We start from the raw sequence: 22,895 nt of genomic DNA, 5'->3' as shown, positions 1-22,895 counted from the left end.
GGGAACACTCCTACAGCTGTCTGAGGGAGGCAAACACCCTGCAGCCACTCCCTGGGGCTGTCAGTAACCCCAGAGGGACACAGCCTGGAGCTGAGCTGGATGGACAGAGGGAAGCACTGTCTGAATTGGGGACAGCATGGCAAGAGGGGTGTGAAGGTGTTGGGAGAACCCAGATCAGGCAGAGACCCATGGCCAGGGGAGCCCTGACTCGTTTCCCCAGGCTATGCCAGTGGGGATGGATCTAGTCTTGGCAGGAGAATGAATTCTCCACTTTCTGGAATGGCCTAGAGCTCAGCCAGGAGCTGCATTACTGTATCACCAGGCAAGTGACATGTGAAGGGACTGCCCTGCAGGCTCTTAGAGATAAGGCAAAGGAATCCTGAAATACCTACCACTGTCCCTCACCATCTTCATGCAAGAGCTGAATTTCATCCCCGTTTTTCACCAGCAGGTCCTCTGATCCTCTCCTCTTGCAGTCTGCAAGGGCTTTGTATTTTCCTGGAGACTGTGGTAGAGAGAAAAACTTGCATTATTTAGCTGCCTTGTGTATCATGCAGCTGTGATGCCTGACTGCTGCAGGGAACGTAGCAGAGCCCTACCAGCGACCTGAATCAGAATTATTCAAGAAACTCTGGCTGAGACATCCTCTCATTGCCCACACTGAGATATGGAATTTCTGAGGGACATGGCCAAGACACAAGCATTGTCAGTGAGGAGAACAGGCAGAGTGAGCCCCCAGGGTGTCCCATCACCTACCAGCTGGGTGCCCTCCTCCTCCTCGGTGTCCGAGCAGTTGGACAGCTCCTGCTGGCCCGCCCACTCCTCCAGCCCCTCGCAGATCTCCAGGGACTGGGACATTCCTGGCCAGCCTGCAACACACCGGGGCTCAGCCTGGGCCAGCAGCCCCAGAGAGGCCCCGGGGGGGGAAAAGGGGCCCTACCTCTGTGGGGTTTGCTCTGGGGGGACAGCAGCACCGGGCTGGTGCGCTCCGAGTCATTCTCCTCCGAGCTGATGGAGGCTCTCTGCTGCTTCCTGAGGGGGCAAAAGGACAGAATCAGTCCCCGCTTTACCTCCCCAGTGAGCACCAACCCCAGGAGGGTTTGTCAGACGGGCAGAAATAACCCTGGTACCTCTCAGTGTATGTTTGACCTCTCAGTGTATGTTTGACCTCTCAGTGTACGTTTCTGTGAAGATTAAGGACTTAGTGCCCAGTTCCCAATCTTTTTGGGAGGGGAAGGAAGCTGCTGCAGTGTCTCTGCCCTAATGAAAGCCCTGTCTCTGCTCTGCTCCATCAGCTGAGCTGCCAGGCTCGAGGGTGTCCCTGCAGACCCTGTCCCCAGGCCACGGGCACCCAAGGGGGAGCACAGGCACATCCCAGCTGTCCCCTCCCCAGGACAGGGCCAGCAGCAGGCCAGGCCAGGCCAGGCCAGCTCAGCCCGGCCCAGCACTCGCCTGTCCCCCAGCTGGGAGGAGAGTGGGAGCTGATCCCACCCCAGCCCGGCCTAGCCCAGCCCGGCCCAGCCCAGGCCCAGCCCAGCATGGCCCAGCCCAGCCCAGCCCAGCCCAGGCCCAGCATGGCCTGGCACGGCCCGGCCTGGCCCAGCCCAGGCCCAGCATGGCCCAGCCCAGGCCGGCACTCACCTGTCCCCCAGCTGGGAGGAGAGTGGGAGCTGATCCCACCCCAGCCTGGCCCAGCCCAGGCCCAGCCCAGCATGGCCCAGCCTGGCCCGGCACTCACCTGTCCCCCAGCTGCGAGGAGAGTGGGAGCTGCTCCGAGCACGAGCCAGGCTGCTGCTTCTCCCCTGCTGCAAGGGCAAACACAGCTTCAATCCAGTTCTCTTCTGCAGCTCTCACACTTGGAGCATTGCTTTAAAAATGAGACCTTTCACACAACCCCACTGGCTTCTGCTCAGAGGAACACAGACCTATGGGCTCTTGCAAAGCACAGAGTTAATGATGATTAAAGTGGCATGCTAGCACAAACCCAACACTGAGCATGCTCCTGAGGAGAATGAGATGCTCACAATTAGGCATCTGGTTTGTATCTTGTTGCATTAAACCTAGGATAACAAATGGGAAATAATGCCCAAGGTAATGACAACCCAAAAAATGTACTTCTGTGATTCATTTTCACATCAGCACCCACTTTTTACTGCTCCAAGGTGAGTTATTTGCCTGCAATATAAGGCCTCACTCCAGCATTTTGCTACCAGGCTCTAAAAATTAACTCTCCAGAGAGAATTAGCGGACTTGAAGATCAGCAATGTGCCAAAAGGAAAGCTTCTGCTGCAGAATGAAAGCCACAGAGAAATTGAGCAAATGTACCTTTTATAAGCTCTTGCTGCTTGAACAAAATTTTTCTTATTTCATTCAACCATGCCATCTTCAGATCTACTGTTTGGGCCTGGAAGAAGAGAAACTTGTCTGAATTTTGAATTAAGAGTCATCCATTATAATGTAGGAATAAAACCTTACTTTTCTATGCTGTAATTATCTGAAATCCCCTTTTTCCCCAAAGCTACTACTAAATTTTAAACAGTCTTGATCTTTTAAAATTGATGATTCCCATTAGATCCAGGCAAGGCACAGTGGCAATTGTAGAGCTATCACTACAAGCAGGGAGATCAATGAGACATTTCCTCCCCACAGTTCTGAGGATGTGCAAATACCCAGATTCTGAAGGGACAAACCTGCACCACATACACCTCCTCTCTCCCACTGTACCAGATCTCAAATTTCCGATGGTCTCCTTTCACATTCTCAGTTATCCCAACTGCATTCATCTGCAAACCCAAACAAACAGAAAATTAAACACAGCACAGAGCTCTCTCTTCCCCAGGAATGCAGACTTTGGCAGCAAGTGAAACCTGTTTGCACTGAATTTAACATGTTGCATCAATTTCAATTTACGTAGCAACTGGAAGTCATTATCTGTCTCGTTCCTCCTGACTTTCTATCAGCTGCATTTTGGATGAGCTTTCCACAACAAATCAATGGACCTTTGGGAACTTCATTTGGGAACCAGTGCAACCAACTGAAGCATCATCTCAGCTGCCTCTTTCTGCACAGAATGTCTCAGATTTGGCAAATGAAGATTTGTAAATACTTGACATGTTATAATACACATTATTTATCCCCACAGATTATTTCTTTCCAAAAGCAGGGTTAATTATTGGGTGCCCCAAGCCTGGCTTGCAGCTGAATGCTGCTTTACTCATCATCCCCATCCACTTCTGTCAGTTTGGATGAAACAGCAAAGGCCCAAATCCTTCAGGACCTGCACAGTGTGACCCACCTGAACCAAGCTCAAACCATGATTAGAGACACAAAACTCTTCAGCAACAGGAGAGCTCTGCCCTCCCTCCTGAGCAGGCCATGAAGCTGAAACCTGCTGCAATACCTGACAGCACAGGAACCATCCTCTCCCTCAAAGCAGGGTTTGCTGGCAATTATTCACTGATTAAGGCATGGCCAGAAATAGCTCCAGTATCCCACTTGCATGTTTTGGAACAGATGTAATAATAAAGGTATCATCTATCATAAATTATTCACGCAGACTGGATCAGACAAATCCACTATAAACACAAACAAACCCTCAGAAATAACATCTGTTCACCAGAGCTGTTCCTCCTGACAATGTGTGCGTGCCCAGGTCTGAAAGCCCTGGATGATTTACAGCACAGGTGCCGTGGACAAATGTTCTGTTCCAACTGTTTCATGGTGCTGCCCCTTTGCAGGGACAGGAGCAGCCCCAGGGAGCAGGAACCAAGCTGCTCCTGGCAGCACAGAAACACTGAGGCTGGAACAGACCCCGAGACCATCGAGTCCAACCACAAAACCAGCCCTGCCAAGGGACACTGACCCTGTCCCCAAGTGCCACCTGCACGGGGCTTTAAACCCCTCCAGGGATGGGGACCTCTGCCCTGGGCAGCTGTGCCAGTGATGCCCACTCCTCACAGCCAGGCTGAACCCCCTGGCACAGCTTGAGGCCATTTCCTCTTTAGAAAGCTGGATGAGGCTCCAGTTTGATTTTATAAAAACTTAAAATTGATGAAAGCTGTTGGGCAGCCTAGGGCACCTCATCTATAGAGTCACTGCAATTCCCAGTTCTGTGCACCTGGTTTGCCTTGGCAGTTTATAGAGGCTCCTACAAAACTGCCCAGGCATCAAGACATTAGAAATTTTAGATGATCTACTATGATGATGCCCAGAACAAGTGCCAGGAAGAGACAGATTTAAGGTCTGTTCATTCAGGTTAGTGGATTTTAAAATTCCATTTCCTCCCCCTGGCCAGGATTTACTGTCAGCTGCTGGATCACTGCACATCCCTGTGGGGCACACAGCCCTCAGCAGCAGAAACCAAACCCCATGTCAGAGATAAAACCCCCTGGCTCTGCAGAAATACTGCTCTGCAGTATACATGGCTGTGTAAAACACCCTAAGGTTATAACAAAAATAAAACACAAAAATAAAACCCCTTACTTTCAGAAAGTGCTTAAAGCTGTAGGATGAGGTTTTGTCATATCCATCCCCGTGCTCCTCTCTCTTCTTGCAGAAGACCAAGGCTTTCTCATAGAGGAACAGGTGCCTCTGCATGGGCTTGAACCTGGCCAGATCCTTCATCTTTGTGGGCCCTTTTCGGTGTCCTGCCCAAACACTGAAAGATCCCTGCATCAATACTTTCCCCAGTTCGCTCAGGTCACCCTGGGAAGATCATGACAGACAAAAAGGAACGAAAAAGAGGTGAATTAAAATGTGAGAGGGCTCTCCAGACAATGCCAGGACACGGCCAGCTCTGCTCCAAGGCATGTCCCTCTCAGAATAGTTCTTCCTGGAAGGACCAGGGGATCTTTGGGATGATGGCCTGGAGCCAGGGGAGCACAGCCCTCATGCAGGGCTGCAGCCAGCCTAGGAGGGCAGGAACTGGAAGAACTAAAAGAACAGAAAACCATGCAGCCCCTAGGGAAGAGCATGTCAAGGGCTCTGGCTGCTTTAGTGGGACAGGGAAGTGAGCTTTGAGCCTGAGCTGAGGCACCAGGAGATGGAACTCTCCAGAAGGCCAGGCCCGGGATCAGCAGCTCCCCTGAAACCCTAGGAAATACAACCACTCCAATGGGAAAGGTTCAAACTCAGCCTCAGAGAGGCATTTGTTAAATGCTGAATGGGAAATGCTACAGGAGAGTTACCCGGTCAGCCATGAGAACACAGAAGGACACTGGAAAAATACTCCAGAAAACCACAAGGTGGCAAAGTGTGGGCACCGAGCAGCTCAGGATATCCCAACCCCTGAAATCAGATGCAGACTGTCACCTGTGAGAGCTCCTGATCCCAAACCCCTGCACAGGTTCAGCTCTGGGCCAGCTCCCACACTCTGCACACCCCCATGCCCAGAGCATCCCCAGCCCTGTGCCAGGGCTCTCAGTGCCCAGAGCCACTCACATCATAGCCTGTGATTGAAATCTGATGCATGGAGTCATTGACTGACTTCAGCAAATCCAGCATTGCAACCAGAGCTTCTTGAAGTTCCTGAACCCCATCACAGCTCGTGCTGTACTTTAGCAGCTCCTGAAAATAGAAATGGGAGAGCACATGTTTGCACTTGAACAAAGCAGACCTTTCCACCTTGCCCAAAGTTTCCAATGCCCACAAGTGACCTACACTGCGTTTCTTCTTTCATGTCCCTGGAAAAAGGCTCCCTCTAAAGCACAGTGAGTGTCAGGTGGACAGGCCAGTGAGGGATGGCCTATTTTTAATGTTTCCTTAAGGATGGAGTCAGCACAGAGCAGCACCACATTCTGACCCCTTTGTGCTGTGTTTTCCTGCTTGGTGAGATATGGCAAATGAGGCTGGGGTTATTCAGATATGGCAAATGAGGCAAATGGGGTTTTCATTAGTGCCAACATGCCCTCAAAGGAGCTTGCAGCAGGTCACTGTCTTCAGACTGGCAGGAACAAGAATTTATAAAACCCAGAGCCTTCAGGTCAGTAAATGAAGGACAGAATTTTAACACTGAGACAAAATTGGTTTCATTTCAGATCTCCTGTGCCCACCTACAGCTGCATGTATACTCATTCAAGAGGCTGGAAGGAGGTTCAGAAGCTACCCCCAAGTGTAACTCCTGCCTTACACAGTGAGAATAACTGCACTGTCCTGCCTCAGATGGGGGACACAGAATAAACGCATTAAAGATTACAGGTGCTATCAATACCCAAGGAGAAGAGATGCAACAATTTATTTCACTCATCAGAGTCTCATGATTGTCTCTGTCTTGGTTTTCTTACAAGTGTATCTGAAGTTCTGCATCTCTGAACAGACTCAAAGAGTCTTTCTCTCCTTAAAAATGGCCTGCTACAAGCACCTGTTCCTTTTTCAGGTATGTGAACATTCATCTGCACTGAAAGGCACTTCAGGAGACGCCCAGATAAGCAATATGTCATCCAAGGCTTGGTGCTGATTTACAGGTCACCTCTAATTGAAAAACAACAAATCTAATCTCTCTGCTGATGGCCTTGAGAAGCAGAACATGGCATACCCTCAGCAGTAACTGGTACAACCTGGCATACCTTCAGCAGGAGCTGGTACAACCTGGCATACCCTCAGCAGGAGCTGGTACAACCTGGCATACCTTCAGCAGGAGCTGGTACAACCTGGCATACCCTCAGCAGGAGCTGGTACAACCTGGCATAGCCTCAGCAGTAACTGGCACAACCTGGCATACCTTCAGCAGGAGCTGGTACAACCTGGCATACCTTCAGCAGGAGCTGGTACAACCTGGCATACCCTCAGCAGTAACTGGCACAACCTGGCATACCTTCAGCAGGAGCTGGTACTTGGTCAGGCGCTGCACAGGTTTCAGCAGGTAGGAGTCCAGCCCCAGCTTGTGCTCCAGTTTCCTTTGGCATTCCTGAAACACACAAGTCAGACTAAGCAAGTTTTGCACCACCTGTCAGTAGATATTCCAACAGCACAGCTGTGGGGTTTGATGACTTCAAGGGTTTCATGTCCAAGGGTTGAATGATACCCACATCTAAAGAAATATTATAATTACATGCAAATTAACCTGTGGATCTGCCCTGTACTCCTGGGGTACAAGAAACACCAACATCTCCTTTAGTGAGCATTTTGTGCGCACTCTGCACACAGCACCAAGCACACTGCAGCCCTGTGGGCTGTGAGGAGGCTGTCAGACAAGGCAGTGCCCAGGTGGGTGGAAGAGCAGCTCACCTGGAAGAAGGAGCTCTCAGAGCACTGCCTCCACAGGGACTCGGAGCGGGGCTTGTTCTGGCAGTACTTCTCATACATCTGGAAATCCTCCCTCTGCAAGGCAAGCACGGGGCAGGTCACCCTCAGGGACCAATCCTGCCAGCCAGCACCCAGACCGTGTGCTTTCACCTCTGCTGCCAGCTCTAATGTCTACAATGACATTTTGGGTGAAAAAGGCACAGCTGGGGTCACAGCCAGGGCTCTGCCATCTCTGCTGGCCTGATCCCACCAACATAGCTGGGGTGCTGCAGAGTGTGACAGCCAGGAGAAAGCCTGGCCTTGGAGTCTGCATTAGAGTGACAAGGATTCACCCACCCTGTCCAGGAAACAACATCCCACTCTCTCGGGTGCTCCCAGGCAGCTCTCCAGGCTGTGCAGGAAAATCCTGCAAGAGATGGGAGAGGGGACAAGAACCAGCAGTGAGCAGGGTGGGTGCTCCAGCAGGATCAGCCTGGGGGAAGGGAGGAGAGCAGCCCCATACTTGTTGTGGAAGTCGTAGATCTCAGGCATGTTCCCAAAGAGCACATCCTTCCTGTTCCTCAGCACGGGGGGCAGCAGGATCAGCATGGCAGGGTTGTCCATCTCTGCTCTGTAGCCCTGCAATGGAAAAGGGCTCACACTCAGCTGCCATCTCCCCAAAGGCAGGTGAAAAGGGGACATGAACAGACTTTCAATATGATCTCCCGCTTTCTAAGTGCAATATCCCTTTTATTCCCTGTTTTGGCCATCAGCAAGAGTTATTTTGGAATAAAGTAGTAATGTCTAAAATGACAGCATGAAAAATCATTGTCTAAAGCAAGGTGCTTCATACAGTCACCATTTCACAGTACTGAGACAGGATTCTCCAAGGATAAAACACAAGCTGCTTCCTTTTGTCTCCTAAAGGTAAAGGAAATTAGGGAACAGGCTAGAGAAACAGCTTTTTGTATATTTTACAGGCACTGCTGAGGCTAATTACCAGTGCTTTTGTGTACAAACACAAGGGTTCTCCTTCACTGCAGATGAAAAGCTCATCCTGACACCAACTGTTCCTGCAGATGCCTCCAACAAAGAGAACCTAAGGAGCAAACTTGAGCATTTGTGGCTGGATTGGGACCTGGCAGCCTGGTGGAAGCTGCCTGTCCCACCTGGGCTCAGTCTGACAGTGGCAGGGGCCCTTTGGTACCAGTGACCAGGGAACAGCAGTGGGAACCCGCAGATTCACTCACCGTCAGAACTGTGAACAGCTCCTCCACATACACTCTCTCTGTTTCTATAAGCTCATTTATCACGTGCCTAAAATGAAAAAACATACAAGTGTACTATTTAATGTCTATAAAAGCCCCACAGTTCAAGGAGCCCAAACCACTGCGTGATCCCATTAATAACCAGGAGGTAAAAGCACAGGAGCTGACTCCTGGGTCAGGCTGCAGGAACACAGGGATGGGGCAAGGACTGGGCACAAACAAACATCCTTTAGGTGGTGTAAGGGGGCGAGGGCTCACCCTTTCAGCACATCCAAGCTGTCCTCACTGTCTGAAATGAAGTACTGCAAGGAATTCCTCTTCTCCTGGTAGTCGTGCATGACCTCAATCTGGGGGAAAAAGGGGGGGAAAAAGGGGAAAAGGGATGCAGTGGGCAGAGCTCAGAGCTGCAGCAGGGCCTGCAGGGGCAGCAGGAGCCCAGCCCTGCTGCAGCCCTGGGGAAAGATGATTTTTCTTATAAGAACCCCATGGCAGCAAACCTCAGAAGGGAGTAACATGTATGGGGAGCCAAAAATTCCCAGAAATTACTCTGCTACATGAATGTGAAATACTGCTGACATAACCCATTAGTGAACAGTTCCCACAGGGAAAATATCTGTGCATGGGGATATTTCCTAATACACACCTCTGTTATGTGAGAAATAACTTCAGGGAACAACACACAGGAAATGGGCACCCAGATATTGTAAAATCAGTCAGGCCAGAGCTCAGGTGTTGGACTAACCCAACTAAACCACAGGCATACAAGAGGGCTTGGGTTTGCTTGAGTTTTTTAAAAGGAAAAACAAAAAAGAAAATAAAGAGAGCATCTCCAAATCCAAAGTACACTCAATCTTTACAGCAGTTTCACTTTTCCATAAAACTAACTCAGATTCCATGAATAATTTTTACCTTGCGAGAACTTGGAGTTTTTCTTGAAGTTTTCTTCCCAGGGAGAGAAAGATCAAATGAAAATTTCAAACTGGAATTAAAATCTACACCTTGAATAGAAAAAAGCAGAATTACATAATGTACATCTATGGTGAAAGAGATTCTTCAGACAGAAGCTAATAAGTCAGGAAGAAAAAGCGGATACATTTTAAATAATTAGTAAGCTAGCACTAATAGCAGACTGACAAAATAAAGGGTATTTATCCCAAATAATACTGATTCCACACAGCACATCCCACGGTCATAAAGTACAAATATTTAGGAAAAACAAAATGTTCACTAAGGGAACACAGTAATCAAAACCTAACAAAGTCTCTGGAGCCTGAGCATATGATAACAGCAAAACCAATAAAAGCAAATAAACTCCAAAAAAGAACACCCCCTGCTAGGATACTGCTTTAAAGTCCTTTTATGAACACAGGGCAAGATGCTCAGCTGTAATGAACTGAGTGGGAAGCGGAAATAAATAACAAGGAACCAGCTTCACCCTTCACACAGGTATGGGAGCACAAACACAGGGGAGTTCATAAATCACTGATATGTATTAAACACTCTCCAATAACTCTCTCTCTGCCAGCAAGGTTTAGTCAGCCTCTCAAAGCCATCCTAAGCCTTTCTCTTCCTGCCTCACAGCAAAGTTACCAGCTGGAAATCCATAAGTGCAGGATGTTTTACCGTGCTTAGGAGAGAACAGGGGTGACTTGGCCCGGGGTGGGGTCTCTGGCCGAGGAGCCACGAGCTGCACGGGCCTCACGTGCTTGTCCAGCAGCCTCCTGAAGCAGCACTGCCTGCTCTCAAACATGCTGCGCACGCTGTCCAGCTTCCCCTGCACGGCCTGCAGCTGGCACTGCAGAGAGACAGGGGAGACAGAGTCAGCACCAGCTCATCCTGACCCACAGCAAAGAGCTACAACCAGCATCAGCTCACCCTGACCCATCACCAGCTTCCCCTGCACGGCCTGCAGCTGGCACTGCAGAGAGACAGGGGAGACAGAGTCAGCACCAGCTCATCCTGACCCACAGCAAAGAGCTACAACCAGCATCAGCTCACCCTGACCCACAGCAAAGAGCTACAACCAGCATCAGCTCACCCTGACCCATCACCAGCTTCCCCTGCACTGCCTGCAGCTGGCACTGCAGAGAGACAGGGGAGGCACAGTCAGCACCAGCTCATCCTGATACACAGCAAAGAGCTACAACCAGCATCAGCTCACCCTGACCCATCACCAGCTTCCCCTACAGCTGGCACTGCAGAGAGACAGGGGAGGCACGGTCAGCACCACCTCACCCTCATACACAGCAGAGAGCCATAGACAGGATCAGCTCACCCTGACCCACAGCAAACAGCTACAATCAGCATCAGCTCACCCTGACCCATCACCAGCTTCCCCTGCAGCTGGCACTGCAGAGAGCCAAAAGGGGAGCCACAGCCAGCACCACCTCACCCTGAGCTGGCACAGGGCTGCCAGGGTGCCAGCACTGCCATACACACCCCAGCCCTGCTCCTCACTCCTGGGGAACTGCTTACCTTCAGCTCAGGTGTCAAAACAGACTCAAAATCGTCCTGCAGGGCTTGGGGATCATAGTTCAAGTAGGATGAAGAGCTTTCAAGAAATCTCTCTATGTCCTGGAGAGCTTTCTGGGCGCCTTCTTTAGACTGGCACTTGTCCATCTGCTGGTTGGCGAGCAGGTAGGCACCTTCATCACAGCACTGCAGGGCCTGGGGACAGCACAGGCAGTGAGACCCCCCAGTACCCCACTGGCACGAGGCTCTCATGAGAATGTCACTGGCTGGCTCTGGGTGCAGCCAGCAGCACTCCCAAAGAGCCCAGCACTCGCTGGGGTTGCAGCAGAAAGCACAAAGGCACCTTTTTTCTGTAAGGTGACTGCAGCCTTCAACAGACCCAGCCAAGCTGTACCTGGCTAAAATCAGTGGTGCACCTGGCTAAAATCAGTGGTGTACCTGGCCAAAATCAGTGCTGTGCCTGGCCAAAATCAGTGGTGTACCTGGCCAAAATCAGTGCTGTGCCTGGCCAAAATCAGTGGTGTACCTGGCCAAAATCAGTGCAGCACCTGCCATAGGGTACTGCTGCACAGCTGACCCCAGGCACAAGCACTGGGAAAGCTGAAGTGGGCACTCTGGAGCCTGCTGGGAGGCTGGCAGGTTTCTGAGGCTCAGACCTGAACTGGGGCTCACTGGCACACTGTGGTGTGTGTCTTATTGGCACTCACACACTGAGGTGTGCACAAGGCTGAGAGGATGCTCCAGCCAAGAACAACAGAGAATTTCCAGTGCTGTTAAAGGACAGGGGACATGGAGAGCAGGACCATGCTGTGCTCCAAGCCAGACCCCAGGCAGCAGCCAGGCCTGCAGGGAGCTCAGGAGAGGCCCCTGTGCTGCAGGCTGAGGAACTGTGTCCCACAGATCAGCACAGGGCTGAACTGGAGCACACAGGGAGGAAAAAGGAGCTCCCCAGTTCCCAAAACAGGGAAATGGAACAGGGTCAGAATCCTCTGTTTCTCTTAATTGGCCTCAAGCACACTACAGCCGTGTGCCTTCTGGCCTAATTAGCGTGAATTTCCCTAAATGAATATTTGATGCTGATTAAGATATCAAAAGAGCATTGGAGCCACATGACTCCACTTCCATGCTAGCACACAGCAGCTGTGCCTATCTACCAATCTGTCACCTCATTTCACACTCAGCCATGTTCATTCTTAACAAACCCCTCAGAAAAAGGGGCTGGAGATTATGTGAGAGCATCACCTCTGGTCACACTGGGCAGGAAAACCTCCAAAGTCAGTGAATTCATGGATGCAGCATGAAAGCACCACCAAGAGCAGCAGCTGAGCTTGGTGTTGGGTGGAGATGCCCACGTCTTTCTGCTGCCCTCACAGCAGCAGCAGGTCCCTGTTTGCTGACTCCCCAGCCAAGGGGCTCCTCCAGCCTCTGGGGAACACCTCCCTACCATTAACTGTGAAGAACAGCTGCAATTCCAGATGTTTCCAGCCAAGAAGGGAGGCCAAGCCCATGGAGAGGCTACCCAACCATCTCCTCAGAGCCCCGTGTGTGTGAGCTGTACCTGCTGCAGGCGGGTGTGCAGCTCCAGGGTCCTCTGCAGGTGCAGCTGCTTCCTCTTGCCGTGCTCGGCCAGCAGGTCGCAGTGGTGCCGCAGCTCGTTGCACTGCTGGCAGATCAGGTTCAGCGCGTAGTGGTGGTTGGCAGCCAGCTGGTGCCCGTGCAGGATCACCACCTGAGCCTTCCCTATCAGCTCCTGCAGGAGGGGAGAGCCCAGGCTGGCACACACGCAGAGATGGTGCCAGAGTGTCCCCACACACAGAAATGGTGCCAAAGTGACCACACACACACAGAAATGGCGCCAGTGTCCCCACACACAGAAATGGTGCCAAATTGACCACACACACACAGAAATGGCGCCAGTGTCCCCACACACAGAAATGGTGCCAGTGTCCCCACACACAGAAATGGCGCCAAATTGACCACACACACACAGAAATGGCGCCAGTGTCCCCACACACAGAAATGGTGCCAGTGTGTCCCCACACACAGAAATGGCGCCAGTGTCCCCACACACAGAAATGGTGCCAGTGTGTCCCCACACACAGAAATGGCGCCAGTGTCCTCACACACAGAAATGGCGCCAGTGTCCCCACACACAGAAATGGTGCCAGAGTGCCCCCACACACCAGTGTGCCCTCCCAGCTCACCAGGGTTCAGCCAGGTAGGAGTGAGCCCTTTGTTGAGAGTGACAAAATTACCCTTTGTCCCCTTAAAAGGAAATAAGCCCACAAGTTTCTCTCCTCTATTAAGTGAAAAGACACCTCATAGGACCTGGGGGACTTCACCTCAAACTTAAGGATAGCTATTTGGACAGGAGCCAAAAAGTCCCACCAGGGCAATTAAGTAGAAAAAGAAGAGAACAAAGAAACTAATGGCTTTTGTAAGTGTTTTACCAGAAGCAGGGACATCTTGTACCTGGCTCTGTATTTCTGTTTGCTATTTTGCCTTTTACTAAACCTTTTTATTTCCAACACTGCAACAGAAGCCATCCTGCTGATTTTTATGCCTCCAAGGATAGCTGAGCTATCTGGGTGTGTTATAGGCCTCCCAGAGCTTATTAGACCTGGCTCAAAGAAGTTACTATAACACAGCCACTCTTGGGGATGGCTGCCATCAGGAATGGCCAGCAGGAGTGGCTTGCACAGCATAAAATGGTGCCCACCATCTGGGGAGAAAAACCTTCCTGTCCATAGACAGCATGAAGCAGTACTTCACCAAAGCAGCCAGGCTGTGAGTGCCTGCTGTCAATGCATTGCTGCCCCTCCAGGAGCCACACCCTGAATACACTGCAGCTGACTCCATGCTCCCAAGCATCCCAATTCTCATCAAAGGCAATTGCAGTAGTTGAGGTTTATCTTGATGCCATGAACACAGGACCTTTTCTGCACAGCTCAGTGAGTGTACTGGTTCTGATTTCTCCAGGGCTGGGAGGAACTGGGATGGCTTTCCACTGGGATGGCTTTCCTGCTGCTCCCTGCCTGCCTGGCTTTTTGATCCTCCTCCCTCTCTCCACAAACATTTCTTCCAAATGGCCAGCAAGCCTCAAACCTCTCTCTAGAACTCTTCTGTGCCCAGAGCCCTCAGGATTTCTCTGCTGCCCCTGGCCCAGGTGCCCAGCACATCCCTTTGCAAAGGTCACAGCCTTAGCTGGGCTCCTGTGAATCATTTCTCTTCACTCTTCTTTCCCCTCCATCTCTTAGTCTTCACCCATATGTTATGTTCAACTCACAGACATGGCAGGATACAACTTTTCTGCAACTCCATGTGCCTGGTAACAAGTTTCTGCCTATTAGCATAGCTAAAGCACTTCAAATATAAATAATTCTTCTTCCAGCTCATTAAATCCCACGCCTCCCCCACGTTCAGACATTTATCTGTTCCGGATATTCACGGTGGCTCAGCAATTTATTTTAACTCTGATAATTAAACAGCCTGTTTCTGGCTTTCAGGGTGATCACAGCCTTGCTGCTCAGAGCAGAGACATGAAATCAATCCTTCGTGCAGCACTCACCAACAAATTACAGAGCCAGGTGATTTCACAGAGACCTACCACACATACAGAGTGTGGCTCCTGTGTTTCATTGAGCTGCTTCTGTGGAAGGCTGTCTCACCTGAGCCATGTTATCTATCTCACCTGAGCCAGGCCATCCAAGCTCTCCAGCTCCTTGAGCCTCTGCTTCACCTGGGGGACGCTGTCGCCGGTGTCGGGCAGCTCCGCCTGCTGCCCCATTAAAAATTCAATGGCACTCTTCACCTGGACACAGAGAGGAAAATTGCTGCAGAAGGATGCAGAGCACAGGCAGGAAAACAGTCTGAGCCCAAAATTAATCACACTTGAGCTAAGATTGCTAAATCCAATAACACAACTAGTGTCCAAGAACTAATTTGTAAATTGAAAGATGCTTCCATCGGCAGAATGCACACAACTGCAGGGCAGTGGTACCTAAATTAGCTGCAGGGAGGAAGCACAGCCGTCTCCCCAGGCTGGCCAGCCCTGCCACAGCCAAGGAACAGCAGCATAAATTAAACACTCTCAAAATAAAAAGCATAAGAACTTCCCTCCATCAGATCTCCACCTCTCCCTTCTGCCAATGGAAGCACATCTGATCCTACCTCTTGAAAACTTTGCTCAAACTTCCAGAGTTGTAAATATTGTTCCATTTTTAACTGATGCTTTTCCCAGAAGCCATCAAAAGCAGTCTCCATCTCACGCAGCTGACCAAGCAACCTTGGGCACAGAAAAAGGACAAGATTGGGACAATAATTTGCAAACAGGGGACAAGCAGAGATGGACAAGCCCTAGAGATCGCTTACACAGGGACCCAAGGTCTCAGAAGAAGTCAACAGACATGTACATGTGGCTTGAGATGATCCCAGGGACAGATTTAATGGAATCAGCACTGCAGAGCAGTGTGATCACACATCTATGTAAAGCAGTTGTTGCTGTCTCCATTTATCTGGGTAAAACCCGGGGCCTGGCAGGGAGAGCCCTGCATCTGCTCCACAGCCTCATCACAACAGTGGGGACAGAGATCAGAGCAAGTCATGAGAGAAGTTACCCAGCAATCTGATGGACTGCAGCAAAATTCTGGTGTCTCTTTGATAGGTGACCTAAAGAGCACACCCACACCCCAATAATTTCAGTGTTTCCACTGGAAGTCAGGGGGTTTAGGAACGCAGTGCACTCACCGATTCACTGTCTCCCAGTCCCCAGGCCTCTCCTGCTGCTGCTCCTGACTGCATTCCCCTGAGTCTGGCTCTTCAAAACTGCTCAAAAGCAACTTGCCCTCTTTTGTGACTGCCGTGATCTCCTCCTGTATAACACAAAACATTCCTCGTTCAGGCTGCTCACTGTGAGGTAAGGATAAGGCATTTTGTGTTTCTCCTGCCTCAGTTTCCCTGTGTGAAACAAGCAGCAATACCCAACAGAGCAAAGCACTCCCAGCAGATGTTTCAGTCCTCCTAACATGGAATTAACCCCTGGAGCTGCACGAGGCTGAGCCATGGATGGGCCACCAGGCTGGGTGGAAAGTGCCACACATGAATATAGCAGGCCACAGAAAGACTCAGCAGGCCAGCAGGGCCCCAGCTCTCTGCTGGTGAGCAGAGGTGCTGGTGTGAGACACCTGTCCATCAGTTCATGTCTTCAAGCAAGGTCTTCCACAGCTTGAAGGCTGTGCTTCTCCACCAAGGTGAGCAGAGGAGGTTGTTAGAGCAGCATCCCACGGGGGAACAAAGCCAGGATTGAGCCCACACAGCAGCACTCAGCACAGCCTCTACACACAAAGCCAACACTCCCAATCCAACCTCTCCTACAGGAAATTTAAACCCTTGGGGTCCTCACCAGCACCAGCTGAGGTGCTCTGTGCTGGCTGGGCTCAGCCCCAAAGCAAACATGCGCACTTAATCAACTATTCCCAGGACAAAGAGGCCAAAGACAGAAGTGAGGAGGGAGAAAACACACGTGGCTGGTGAGCTGAGGTGGCAGAGGCCCTGAAGGAGTGGCCTGTGCCTGGATCCATTGCAGAGCCTGGCACTGGAGGGCTGAGAGCCCTCCCAGGAGGTGGCCAGGTTCCTACTGCAAGAGAAACAATGGCAAAGTCTCTTTGGGAAGAGGATTCAGAGAGCCCAGACCTGGTTCAGTGTGTGCCTGCCCCAGAGAGCTCCCACAGCCCAAACACAGCACCAGCCCCAGGAGCAGGCACAGCACAGGAACCTCCCTGTCCCAGCTGTGCAGTGCCAGCCCTGCCACTGAAACACCTGAGCATGAACACAAGGCTAAACCCATCTCCTGACAGTGCCAGGCAGGAGACCCAGCAGGGAAATGGTGCAGCATGTTTTACACTGCAGGGGCTGTCACTGATCCTCTCGCCCCTCACTCTGCAGAGAGCCATGTTCCTCTTTCATCCAAAGCCATTCATTATCCACAAAGCAAATGGTCTGACTGTCAAACAGGTGGGGACTTGACTTTTTCTGTTCAGTATATCAGTGGGGTTAATTTCTTAGTTACTCGGTTTAATTAATTTCTGTCACTTTTTCATTGTGCTTGATGCCAGTTTCTGCTCAGCATCACAGCTACATAAATTATTCTGATTCACTAAATATTTGAATTCAGGAGTCCACTGTACCAGTCCTGGGGCTGTCATGAGAGACAAGGATCCCATGTCTTGCTGTCACCACAATCTGTGCACAGTTTCTCATCTGCTTTTGTGTTTCATGGTCTTAGAAGGAACAAAAGAAAAAAGCCAGCAGACCTCACTTCAGACAAGAGCCAATGAGTGGTTTTGATATTTGAAATTAATAGATGAGGAATGAAAAGCAACAGATGGCTTGTACTGAGTGCTGCTGTGCTTTCTACGCAAATGGAAACACGTGATGTGTTTTATTTCTCCACAGAGTGGGCACTGCAGGCTGGTTTACACTGCTGACCCATCCTGTGGAGCTGCTATCTGCCCCTGCACTGTGGCCACTGTCCTGAGCACAAAGCCGGAGTCAATGGCTCATGGTGCAATAGATGTAGCTGCTACTTCATATAACTCTCTTCATTTTCAAAGAGATGGAGGCCCATTGACAGTACCTATAATGATACTTTCTAAACATGCACACATGTATTTATGCCTACACACAGCACAACTTGGATGGCATTTTCAGTATTTCTTAGAGGCAGCTTTCTGGGAACTCGCTGTCACATGGATGACAAATGATTATCAATTAAAATAGATACAATTCCTTGACTCAGGTAAATGAAACCTAAATGAAACACAAAGCAAAGGAGCTCATTCTTCAGCCCCACAGAACAACTATGAACACAGTGATTGCTCCTGAAGGAAGGGTGTGGGCCTTGTGCTGCTCCCTGGAAGGTGCAGGAGCACCAAAGACAACAGGCTGCTAAAGCAGCAGCTGGCTGCACTGAACCTTCCATTGACTCCTACGATAATAATAATCACAAATCCCCTGAGCTGGCAGTATCCCTGAGCCATACCTTGAGCTGGCAGTAGCTCTGTCTGAGCCATCCCTTGAGCTGGCAGAAGCCCTGAGCCATACCCTGAGCTGGCAGTACCTGTGACTGTGCCATACCTTGAGCTGGCAGTACCTGTGACTGAGCCATACCCTGAGCTGGCAGTACCCTGAGCCATACCTGTGTCTGTGCCATACCCTGAGCTGGCAGAACCTTGAGCCATACCCTGAGCTGGCAGAACCCCTGAGCCATACCCTGAGCCATACCTGTGACTGTGCCATACCTTGAGCTGGCAGTACCTGTGACTGGGCCATACCCTGGGCCATACCTGTGCTGGGCCATACCTTGAGCTGCAGGTACCTGTGACTGGGCCATACCTGTGTCTGTGCTATACCCTGAGCTGGCAGTACCTGTGACTGGGCCATACCTGTGCTGGGCCATACCTTGAGCTGCAGGTACCTCTCGGTGCGCAGGGCCAGCAGGCGCTCGATGCAGAACATGTCCTCGGGCAGCTCCGCCTCGGCCAGCTCCGTGCCAAAGCACTGCAGCATCTGGGCAATGTCCTTCACAGTCAGGGCAAAGCTCTCGATGGCCTGCAGGGACACAGGGACTGCCATCAGCCCGGGGTCAGCACCGGCCTGCAGCTCCTCAGGGGCGCCCCAAGAGCCAGGGCTGGGCTGGGCCAGGGCAGCACAACAGCCCTGAGACAGCTGGCTGGGGTGTCCAGGCACACACAGAGAGAAAATCCCACTGGGAACCCAACCTGCCATCACCTGGGCCACAGCATCCCCAGAAACTGAGTGTGCAGGAAGCACAGAAACACACAGCAAGGCACAACCCCTGACTCCTGGCAATATCAAAGTTCTTGCAAAGAGAAAGAAACAAACCTAACTGGAAATTCTCTGCATTTGGTCAGTATGCAGTAGGCAGTCTCATCACCCTGCTTCCCAAACACAGTTCTGATATTAATCACATTAAGCAACCATTATTAACAAAAAAGCCTATTTGGTATCTCCCGTTGAGGGAACTCTAATAAAGATTTTAAAGACAGATCTTTTGGGAGCAGTTTCCATAGGAGCCTGAGGGAGCCAATCCTCCTGCAAACCCATCAAAGCCCAACACCCCTTGGCTCCTGTTCTCGTGTGATCTGGGAGGTGCAGTGGCTCCTTTCAGCCCCCAGTGCTCAGTGCCTGACTGCAGCCCTTGCCCAGGGAGCCCCAGCTGGCTGTGCCAGCCCCACTCACCGTCCTGAAGATGACCCACTCGCTGTGGCAGTACTCCAGGGTGCCCCCCAGCTCGGGGGTCAGCTGCTGCTCCTCGATGTACGTCAGCAGGTCACTGACCGAGCTCAGCATCACCACCTGCACACACACATAGGGGCTGTGTCACCTGGGCCATCCTCCTGCCCCACACTGACCCCCTGAGCTCACTGACCCACACTGACTGAGCTCAGCATCACCACCTGCACACACACACATAGGGGCTGTGTCACCTGGGCCACCCTCCTGCCCCACGCTGACCCTGTCACTGCCCTGTCACTGACTGAGCTCAGCATCACCTCCTGCACACACACACACACAGAGCCCTGGGTCACCCTCCTGCCCTACACCAACCCCTAATACACCTCAAACTCTGCTCTACAGCCTGTTCTGGAGCAGGGCTTCCTTCTTACACTTATGGCTTAACACAGCTCTGTCCCAGGCTCTGAGCACACACACAGCCCTGCCCAGGCAGCTCTGAGCACACACAGCTCTGTCCCAGGCTCTGAGCACACACACAGCCATGCCCAGGCCCTGAGCACACCCAGCAGTGCACACTCAGCTCTGAGCACACACACAGCCATGCCCAGGCCCTGAGCACACCCAGCAGTGCACACTCAGCTCTGAGCACACACACAGCCATGCCCAGGCCCTGAGCACACCCAGCAGTGCACACTCAGCTCCACACCGGTAACTTGAGCAGGAAATCCTCCTGGCTGAAGCGGAAGCCGATGTCGGTGAAGGTGCGCTGGAAGAAGCCCGTGGGCCGCAGGACCATCACCAAGTGCAGGTTCCCTGGGAAGGATGCCTGCAAGGGAACACAGACAGCACTCACCCTGGGCAGGGGCAGCTCCTGCAGCAGCTCCCAGTGCACTGAAAACAGGGGGAATCATACCATTTTAGGGGGGTTTTCTTGTTTTCAAAACAGGGGGATGTGGCATTAACATTCTCTGAAAAATCCCTTCGCCCAGGGTTTTTCCCCTGGAAAAGCCTCAGAGAAAAAGGAAAACAATAATTATCTCATTTGCTTCTCCTCTGTTTTGCTCCTTTGGAATGTGTTTGGGGATTGTTTACCCACAGGTGATTGTTTCACCGGATTCTGCTGTGAGTTGTTTTCACTCTTTGGCCAATTGGTGCCAAGCTGTGTTGGGAGAGAGTCACGAGTTTTCATTATTATCTTTTTAGCACTCTGTAAGTATCCTTCCTGTATTCTCTAGTATAGTTTCATTTAGTATTCTTTAATATATTATAGTATCATCAAATAATAAATTAGCCTTCTGAGAACATGGAGTCAGATTCAGCACTCCTTCCTTCATCGGGGCATCCCTGCAAATACAACAGGAGGGAGATGCTGGGAGAGATTCAGAGATATGGGATGGAACTGCAGCAGGTTCAGATGCTGGGGATGGTTCAGAGATAGGGGATGGAACTGCAGCAGGTTCAGATGCTGGGGATGGTTCACAGATAGGGGATGGAACTGCAGCAGGTTCAGATGCTGGGGATGGTTCAGAGATAGGGGATGGAGCTGCAGCAGGTTCAGATTCTGGGAATGGTTCAGAGATATGGGATGGAACTGCAGCAGGTTCAGATGCTGGGAGAGATTCAGAGATATGGGATGGAGCTGCAGCAGGTTCAGATGCTGGGGATGGTTCACAGATAGGGGATGGAGCTGCAGCAGGTTCAGATGCTGGGGATGGTTCACAGATAGGGGATGGAGCTGCAGCAGGTTCAGATGCAGGGGATGGTTCAGAGGTAGGGGATGGAACTGCAGCAGGTTCAGATGCTGGGGATGGTTCAGAGATAGGGGATGGAACTGCAGCAGGTTCAGATTCTTGGAGAGATTCAGAGATAGGGAATGGAACTGCAGCAGGGCTGTCCAGCCCCACCTCCCCTAGGAGCAGGCAGGAGGTCAGCCCTGCTCCTTGGAGGCACACTTGTTATAAACTTTAATAATACAGATACTGTTCATCATTATAACTTGGGGAGTGAAATTGCAACTTAGCAGGGAGCAGAGGGCTGGAACATTGAGAGGAATGACAGATTGAGGAAGCAAAATTTATTGCCAAACTTGCTAATCATCCCATAACTGCATGAAGCACACTCGTCTTGTCCTTGGTAATTACCAGGCAACATTTAATTTGTGGCAAGAATTTGGAATTTCCTGTCTACACTGCTGGAGCCTTTTTTCAAGCATATGGTTAGCAGGTGCATTTTTAAATAGATCTGTGAAAAGGGTACTTGAGAATGAAAAAGAATTTTTAAGAAAGTAGAAGTTGCATCATTAAATTATGGATAAGCACACGCTGCAAAGCCTTGAGTTAATTAAGACATGATTTGTTCTGAGATCCTGCCAGGCCAGGTCACATTTCCCTCCTCCTTATAGCATCCTCCTCCATGAAACATGATAGCTACCTCTATACCAAGGGTGAGAATAATGAACATGTTTGGGCACTTTGCACTGCAGGGCATTTCATCCATGCCCTCAAAACAAAGACCATCCCACAAACATGCACTAGTGCTCTTTAAAACAGGATTTACACCTGAGCTCTGGCCTCCCTGAGCTGCACTGCCACTCATTTGCTCTGTTTTCTTGGGTAGGAAGGGGCAGGTTGTGGCTTCCACTGCCCATGGAAGTGGACAGTGAGTTTTAGGATCATATAAGGCACATAAATACAATATATTGATCTGCTGTTATTTTAAGTACAAGCAGAAAAAAAAGGTTGTGAATGAAATGACAAACTCACATCCTTTGGAAGTCAACAAGAGTGGTGCCAGGGACAAGGACTTGGCATTGGAAACAACAGCAAACCATTAAATAACAGAGCCATTGGTGCTGGCTCCAGCCCTGGTGCTGAGCTCCTGCTCCAGCCCTGGGCAGCACAGAATGCCTGCTCTGTGAACCCTGGGCTCCTGCCTTGGCCCTGCCCTGGAAAATGCTGCAGGGATGTCTTTGAGAACAGCAGCCTGAAATTCATCCTTTCCCAGTCTGACATCATTATTCCCTTCATCCCCTGTCCCCTTAGCCCTGCTGGCACTTGGAGCTTTGGCCCTGCTGGCACTTGGAGCTTTGGCCTCTCCTTCAGGTCCTTCTCAACAGGCACCCAGTGGGTGCAGAGCAATGTCCCTGGAGGCACAGCCTGGGTGTGCAAACCCATTCCCCATGGGAAAGCCTGCAGGCTTTGAATGTCAGCCCCAGGAGCTGTGGGCAGCACAGGAAAGGGGAGCAGGGGCAGGAGACAAGCCCAGCTCACAGGGACCAGAGGGAGCAGCCTGGCTGGGAGCAGGGATGATGGCCCTGGACACCTCTGCTGCAGGATGCCAACGCGTCCCACACCAGGACACCATGGCACTGCCCTCCTCCATCACAGGGACAGCCATACACACACCACTGTACCCCTCCTGCTCCTTGGTATTCCACCTCAATCATCTCCAGGGCAGGTGACTGGATTTCCATTCAGTTTAGGAAGCATTTGGGGATTTTTCAGCTGATCTTATACATACAGGATCAAGGTCAGCTCTTACAAGTAGCTACAAAACAGGAAGCACAGCTTTGCAAATGACACCTAATGTATTCCAATCATGGGGGAAAATGAACACAAGAAATAAGCTTGTAAGAAAGACAGACACCAACAAGCCACGTCCTGTGCCCTCTTAGAGACG

General features: G+C 51.0%; 1 protein-coding gene across 8 annotated transcripts in view; it reads right to left on the bottom strand.

Annotated features, from left to right (window-relative positions):
- Nucleotides 1-22,895, bottom strand: part of MCF2 (MCF.2 cell line derived transforming sequence) — a 47,303-nt gene that overhangs the window by 6,704 nt on the left and 17,704 nt on the right. For 5 of the 8 annotated variants that reach the window (XM_064712756.1, XM_064712758.1, XM_064712764.1 and 2 more), the window contains 24 exons: nt 19,924-20,043; nt 19,221-19,337; nt 18,420-18,569; nt 15,708-15,832; nt 15,132-15,246; nt 14,653-14,772; nt 12,520-12,711; nt 10,965-11,156; nt 10,113-10,284; nt 9,399-9,487; nt 8,748-8,836; nt 8,472-8,538; nt 7,745-7,860; nt 7,579-7,648; nt 7,225-7,317; nt 6,812-6,904; nt 5,440-5,565; nt 4,483-4,704; nt 2,691-2,783; nt 2,326-2,404; nt 1,739-1,805; nt 941-1,032; nt 757-869; nt 393-505 (listed from right to left, as the gene is read on the bottom strand). In XM_064712756.1, coding sequence (XP_064568826.1) covers nt 393-505; nt 757-869; nt 941-1,032; nt 1,739-1,805; nt 2,326-2,404; nt 2,691-2,783; nt 4,483-4,704; nt 5,440-5,565; nt 6,812-6,904; nt 7,225-7,317; nt 7,579-7,648; nt 7,745-7,860; nt 8,472-8,538; nt 8,748-8,836; nt 9,399-9,487; nt 10,113-10,284; nt 10,965-11,156; nt 12,520-12,711; nt 14,653-14,772; nt 15,132-15,246; nt 15,708-15,832; nt 18,420-18,569; nt 19,221-19,337; nt 19,924-20,043 — 2,825 coding nt within the window. Of the gene's footprint in view, nt 1-392; nt 506-756; nt 870-940; nt 1,033-1,738; nt 1,806-2,325; nt 2,405-2,690; nt 2,784-4,482; nt 4,705-5,439; nt 5,566-6,811; nt 6,905-7,224; nt 7,318-7,578; nt 7,649-7,744; nt 7,861-8,471; nt 8,539-8,747; nt 8,837-9,398; nt 9,488-10,112; nt 10,285-10,964; nt 11,157-12,519; nt 12,712-14,652; nt 14,773-15,131; nt 15,247-15,707; nt 15,833-18,419; nt 18,570-19,220; nt 19,338-19,923; nt 20,044-20,130; nt 20,152-22,895 lie in introns of those variants that run through there. The other 3 variants (XM_064712757.1, XM_064712760.1, XM_064712763.1) reach the window with 2 other exon arrangements.

This window comes from Zonotrichia leucophrys, chromosome 4A (genome assembly GCF_028769735.1).
Source record: "Zonotrichia leucophrys gambelii isolate GWCS_2022_RI chromosome 4A, RI_Zleu_2.0, whole genome shotgun sequence".
NCBI lineage: Eukaryota > Metazoa > Chordata > Aves > Passeriformes > Passerellidae > Zonotrichia > Zonotrichia leucophrys.
This window is presented reverse-complemented; position numbering and strand designations above follow the sequence as displayed.